The 6,345-nt window shown below is 39.9% G+C and overlaps 1 protein-coding gene across 1 annotated transcript in view; it reads right to left on the reverse strand.

The window, feature by feature from the left end:
• The window catches only part of CUNH5orf63 (chromosome unknown C5orf63 homolog), an 88,396-nt gene extending 82,486 nt beyond the window's left edge, over positions 1-5,910 (reverse strand). The window contains 3 exon segments of the mRNA XM_065745606.1: positions 182-415; positions 1,076-1,132; positions 4,893-5,910. Of these exon segments, the coding sequence (XP_065601678.1) occupies positions 236-415; positions 1,076-1,132; positions 4,893-5,003 (348 nt within the window). The 5' untranslated portion in view covers positions 5,004-5,910 and the 3' untranslated portion in view covers positions 182-235.
• Positions 5,911-6,345: the final 435 nt, after the last annotated feature.

Raw genomic sequence — 6,345 nt, forward strand, 5'->3', positions numbered from 1 at the left:
TTATTCTATCAATGCAAAGCCACAGTGTAGGAACACAGTAGAAGTGCAGTACAATTGCTACTGAGGCAGCTGGACTGAATGACTAGTACAAAACAGAATATGAGTCACCCAACTTTGTTAGGACATGGGTACAATAAGTTCTAAGGACAGTAAAGACAGATAATGAATACTATTTCTTCACACCATTTATTGTGCACGGTCATTTCAGAACCACGCTGGAAAAACTGTATTTTCTTCAATGGTTTCCCTCATTATGCCTCTCCAGCTCTGTAAGCTGCTCCTCAAACTTTTGAATGTCTACTTGATGCATCATTAGGAACTTTCAATTTAAATGAAAAACAGGTATGTCATATTTCTATTTAATATACCAAGCTGATTTCCCTGGAAGGGTAATATCCACCTCCTGCAAAATAAACTGTGACAGAAAAGAAATATGTTAGTACATACTAGACAGTGGAAAAGAACACTAGCTTGTCTTCCGATCAAGATTCTTCTCCGGAAATGAAATAAGGTTCACTTTGGGCTTTCGGATTTATTCCTCTACGTTGCAAAACACTGCCCATTTTGTGGCAAAGAAATGCACGCAGCCACAGTCCTTAGCAATGTGTCTGCAAAGGATTTATGCCAGTTCATACAGGTACTTCTGCTCCCCTGTGCAGAATCCCTCTCCTTTGAATATTATCTACAACAAACGGGCAGCTGGCAACACAACAGCTTCCTGTCAAGCAGCACACTGCAATACTTTTTAAATGCTTTCCTAGGCACAGAACAGTAAAAACTGTGCTTAAATACAGTTGAAATATTTGAAGCCCTATTTACCAATATACTTCCCAAATGAGATCATCACCTGCCCCAATAGAGCTGTAAACTTTCAGACAGAGAAACAATGTTTACAAGTGCAGTGGTTTTAAAAACGTTTGTCATTCTATGGAAATCAGTGCTGAAATGTTCTTGAAGAGGTCACCTGTAAAATCATGGATGCAAATAAATCCAAGCAATTTTCTTTCTCAAAGATGGAATCCTGATGAACTATTTTTTCTCTATATTAAGTATGTACAATATTACAATACATTACCCTTTTCTTATACGGCTCAAGCACTTCTTTTGCTTCATCACAAAGAGGGCAAGGTTTCTAAAGGGAAAAGATTCAGACCATCATAACACACAAAATAAAACACACAAGTTAGCTGCACATAAAAGGTAAGTGTCATCACTGCTGTAAACGTGGCTTTCCTCCTCCATTTTCTCTCATATGTCTCAAGGCCTTCTAAATTTCTACCCTTGCAGCATGGACAAAAACAAACTACTCTTGTTTCACCCACACAGCGCATACATTTTCTGTTACTCTCCTGACTGTACCAATTAGCAGTTTTCAACTGCCATTCCAAAGGCCATTTAGAAGGTCAAAATGGTTTACAAGGTTCTAATCACACCCCTTCTTTTGGTTAGCAGTGGCAGGTATTGAAAGTGTTGCCATCTCCAGATGGAAACAATTGCCCATAATGCTGTTGTCAGAAGCCCAGGGAGTGAGGGACTCACATGAGTAACTTCTGTTCTGCTTCACATCAAGCCACTACTGTCAGTTCAACACCAAAAACACGAGAGTAAATATAGCATGGCTGACAGTGGCTGACAGAAACTAAGCATGATACCTCCCAACGTGCACAGCTACAAGGACAGCAAACCTCCAGCGGAGTGAACTGGCAAACAGCTCTGACCTGCAACGAGGCTCAAGAAAACTTCTCCTGCCTGAAAATTCCCAAGCGTTACCTGTAGCATTACAGCTGACTTATACTGATCATGCATCACGATTGTCAGAGCACTGCTTATGTGAGACAGTGACTCACTGGAAGGAACGCTGCTTCACTGTCTGTAGGAGCAGCATTTGGCCTATAATTCACACAGCAAAGCACACAGGGGTCCCTCTGTCACGGAACATCACTCAACAGCTTGAAAATACCTACTCCTTTCCTTCCCACTCACAAGTCTTTCTGTGGCTCCTTTAAATACAGAGTTAATCTGAAGTAGCTATTCCTTGCTTCCCACACGTACATTAACTTAGATTAAATACTCTACTTTCAATTCAGATCCAATCTAAACTGTCTTTCATGCACAGACACATCCTGATGCTTTGAAAACCTATGCAAGATGCTAAAGACTGAGAGCTGTGAGTTCTTGCTTGTGGCCTTTTTAGACTGATATACTAAAGTCCCAAATGCGCACATCAGTAAGTGACAGAAACGCTCCAGAATCCTACACATCAATTCTGTAAAGTGCCAGCCACCTTACAGTGTCATTAGGATGTTCTCAGGCCTAGGCTTGTGGTAAGCTTTCTAATGTCACTCGAAAGCATAAAAAAAAAACCCACAAAAAACTAAGTTCATTCTTAGCAAAGAATATATCTTTGCTCCTGCCCTGATGGCAAGGGTTAGTACTGCATAATACTAATACGATTGGCACGGGTTTGCAGTCAGACAACAAGCTCCAAAAACAGTGAAATCTGTTTAAATGATCTGCTTATATCACCGTGTATTTTTCAGTCAATCGGTCCAATTGTAGATCTCAGACATGACTTTATCTTAGTCTGTAATAGGGCTGCCTGGTTGAAGCTGTCTCACACCAGCTCACATCTGAAGGGTACCTTTCTGCAGCAAGTGGGATTCTTACTGCTGACACAGTACAAACCTCTTCCCAAAGAGACCTGTGCTGTGCTGTGCTGTTAGCTGGATCTGTCTGACACCACTCATGCTAAATCTCTGGTATAAATGAGAATTGTCTGTAGAACTAAAACTGATGCTGCATACTTTGCCTGCAGTTTGGTGCTCATTTCAGACTGTCACTGATGCTGAAGGAAGCAGGCCTATGTTCCTGCCACCACTTCTTTTGTGCACTCATACAGCTACACAGTAAAACTAGTCATGAAATCTGATTTGACTTACAGTAACCCCGTTAAAAATTGATCTTTTTTTTTTTGTTGTTTGTCTGCTTTTTGTTTTTTGTAAAGCTGGAGCAGTTGTTGCATGGATGCCTGTGTTGGCATAAACAAAGCTTATGAAGGGGAAAACCATTTGGCAGTGCTAGCATCTTACCAGCTTGATTTGGTCACAGAAGCCATAGCTCTCTACTGCCTTCTCCTCCTCTTTTCTTTTTGTTCTTAAAAATTGGAAGGAGGGAGAAAGGCAGTTAATAAGTACAAACTAAGAGGGGTAGTGAGTTTTAAAGCAGTCTGCCTTCTGCTTGGCAACTGCCGGTGATATCAGACACGAGTAACATTTTTCATTAAAACACATTCAACCAAAGAAGATGGTTTAGGAATGAACTCTACACCCAGAAATTTTGATTGCATACAGTATTACTGTTTAAGATTTTATGACACAAGATCCTACAGAACTTTTTTGCAATTATTAACCTAATGCTAAGCTCATTATTCCCTACCTTATCACATTCGCTTTGTGAAAGAATTTATACTGCACCAAGCAAGGAGAGAAGAAAGCTTTAAAGCACTGTCCTTCTTAAAGAATGCATTCCACTGATTAATAACAGATGAGGACTTTTAAAACCTTTTCCCATGTTACACAGTTTAAACTCTCCTTTACAGCTAGGCAGGGAGTGAACAAACATTGTGCAGGAGGAAATCACAAGAATCCCATCCAACACCAACAAGTGCTGCCACACTGATATCAACATTCTCAGGGCTTTACACTTGTAGTTTTTTCTACCAAAGATTTCAGAAACTATGTGACAACATAAACATGAATTCTGCAGTGTGGCATTCTGTATAAAAGAGGAGAAGACCTGTGCAGATAAGGCAGGCCCTTGGTAAGAATCTGTGGAAGACAGTAGCTCCAGATGGGCATTCTTGCTCAGCACCCCTGTTTTCTACATATGCTTAAGAATCCTACCTGCCCGTGCCCCAGCCAAAGGTTTATTTGCATTTTATTCCAGTCAGATTTACAGAGCCAGTAAAACAAAGAAAGAAAAAGGTGACAGCAGAGTTTTCCTCATGTACTATCAGTACTACTCTCATATATTTTCAGTCTCAAATATAGCAATGAAATTAAACGAGTGCTTTGAACAGCCTATTTTGACTGCTTATGCTTGTTCTGAGCAGATTAGGTAAGAAAACTCATCTTTGATATCCATTTCCAGAATGAAACAGTGTGGGGCTTGCTGCTCTGAAATAGTTTGACCTGCAAATGGTCATTGTGCATGGAAAAGTTTTGAAGTTGTCAGGTTGATAAAGGAAAAGTACTGAGAGCGTGGGACAACATCTGGATGCACCACGAGAAGGTTAATGAGAACATCTTGATGCTGATAATCAACAAAGAAGGGACTGAATTGCGGATGTGGTGGTTCGCCAAGATCTGTGTTCCTGTGAAAGCATCCTGTAAACACTGATATGTACCCATATTTTATCCCATGTTCTGATATGTACCCATCATTTCATCTAGTACTTGTTGTAATAATAGTGAGTTATGATAGTCAGATGTTAGTTAAAATTGTATAAAAAGGGATGAGTCTTGAATTAAATTTGGACGATTGTAGCATTCATATTGAGTGTATTGCCGTCTCATTTCTTTGCCACCTACAAAACACTAGTAGTTAGGGAACAATTTTCTACTAGAAAATGGACCACAGCATCACTGAGATTGAATAGTCCAGAAAACACTAGTAGTTAGGGAACAATTTTCTACTAGAAAATGGACCACAGCATCACTGAGATTGAATAGTCCTGAAATCTCCATTTATTGCTCGTACCTACTTGCTTGTGAGAAGAGTGCTGTAAATCCAAAAGTAAAAAACACCCTAAAAGCAAATGATTACACAAAAGGCCAAGCTATTTCATCCAGGATTCGTGTTTATCAGTGCTTTATTCTGAAAACTACATTTACCTTGGTAAACAGAGTCAATAAGGGTTTCTTCGTGCTTGCTGAACACAGCTGTCTTCCCAGTAGACTGGATGTACTTGCTAGCTGTGCTGTTCTGCTCAGAAAACAAAGCATCACTGTCCTGATAAGACAAAAATAAAATGTGCACTTTAACTGTTTTGTGGTAAGTTATAAGTAACGAAATTCAATTTCAACCTTATTCATTGGTGCTTCAGTAGCAGCTCTAAAATATACAATCAAACCATTTTCCCAGTGCTTTCATGTTCACAGGATCAGCATTTTAAACAGAATACCAGGTTACTTTGTGACATATCAGAAACAACTCGAGGTAGTTAAAGAAATGCAACTCCATTAAAAAATATATATTTTCCAGCTGAAATGCCTCTTTTAAATTCTGTAATACAAACACTGGCATAAACGTGTAACAGTTTCAACTTGATATATGCCACTAAGAATTACATGATATTAAGAAAATGCAAAGTGCTGCGCTTTGAACCTCAATAATCTTGCTGCAGTGCTTGACATGTTCTACTTAAAATTATTCCATCAAACAACTAATCTGTACCTAATCAGAATGTTGAAACAATGCTTCCTGCAGTGAATAAAATGCCACAGTCAAGACAACTTAACTTTATAATATTAAAAGCATGCATCTCAGCCTCAGTCCTTCCTGCAACAGCAAATGAATTTATGAAAAATGTTGATGCATTCTTGCTTTTTTGGGGGAAGTTTAAGAAAATTCATAGGAAGTGGTGTTGTTGAAGGGTGCCAAACTGGAGTCTTGAAGTCATCTAACAATAGCGAGACAAACAACAACTGTGCTTTCTCCCAAGCTTAATGTTAAGGGAATCTTTAAATCGCATGCTGGGACTTGGAAGCAAAGAGCAGAAACAAAAGGGAGTCTGCACTGAGAATACTTGCCATCAGATCCTGCACTGTGGCAAACAGGTCTCTTTTACATAAAGTCAATCTGTTTTTATTCATTTTCCACTCAAGAAGAACTTGCCTACAGTTGTACAGCACAAATAATGCTCAGGCAGACTTGGACTGGCAACACAAGAGTGAATTATTTTTAGCTCGATGGGCCCATGAGACCTCTAGGCATCAAGGAAGAGATGCAACATATAAGTGGGCTAGAGACCGAGGGGTGGACTTAACTATGGATGCTATTGCACAGGTTATCCATGACTGTGATACATGCATCACAATTAAACAAACCAAGAGGATGAAACCTCTTTGGTGGGAAGGGCGATGGCAAAAGCAGAGGATCCATCAGTCGCGATGGTCCTGCCCAATCCAGATCTCTACCTACTATAGAAGGAGATAAGGTCCCTGTAGTACATGTAAAGAACATGTTGGGAAAAGCGGTTTGGGTCCTTCCAGCTTCTGGAAAGGGCAGACCTCTCTGGGCAACTGTCTTTGCTCAGGGACCTGGGTCCACTTGGTGGGTGATGCA

Source organism: Cyrtonyx montezumae, unplaced genomic scaffold (assembly GCF_038088225.1).
Source record: "Cyrtonyx montezumae isolate F1298 unplaced genomic scaffold, pur_monq_1.0 scaffold_36, whole genome shotgun sequence".
NCBI classification, from domain to species: domain Eukaryota; kingdom Metazoa; phylum Chordata; class Aves; order Galliformes; family Odontophoridae; genus Cyrtonyx; species Cyrtonyx montezumae.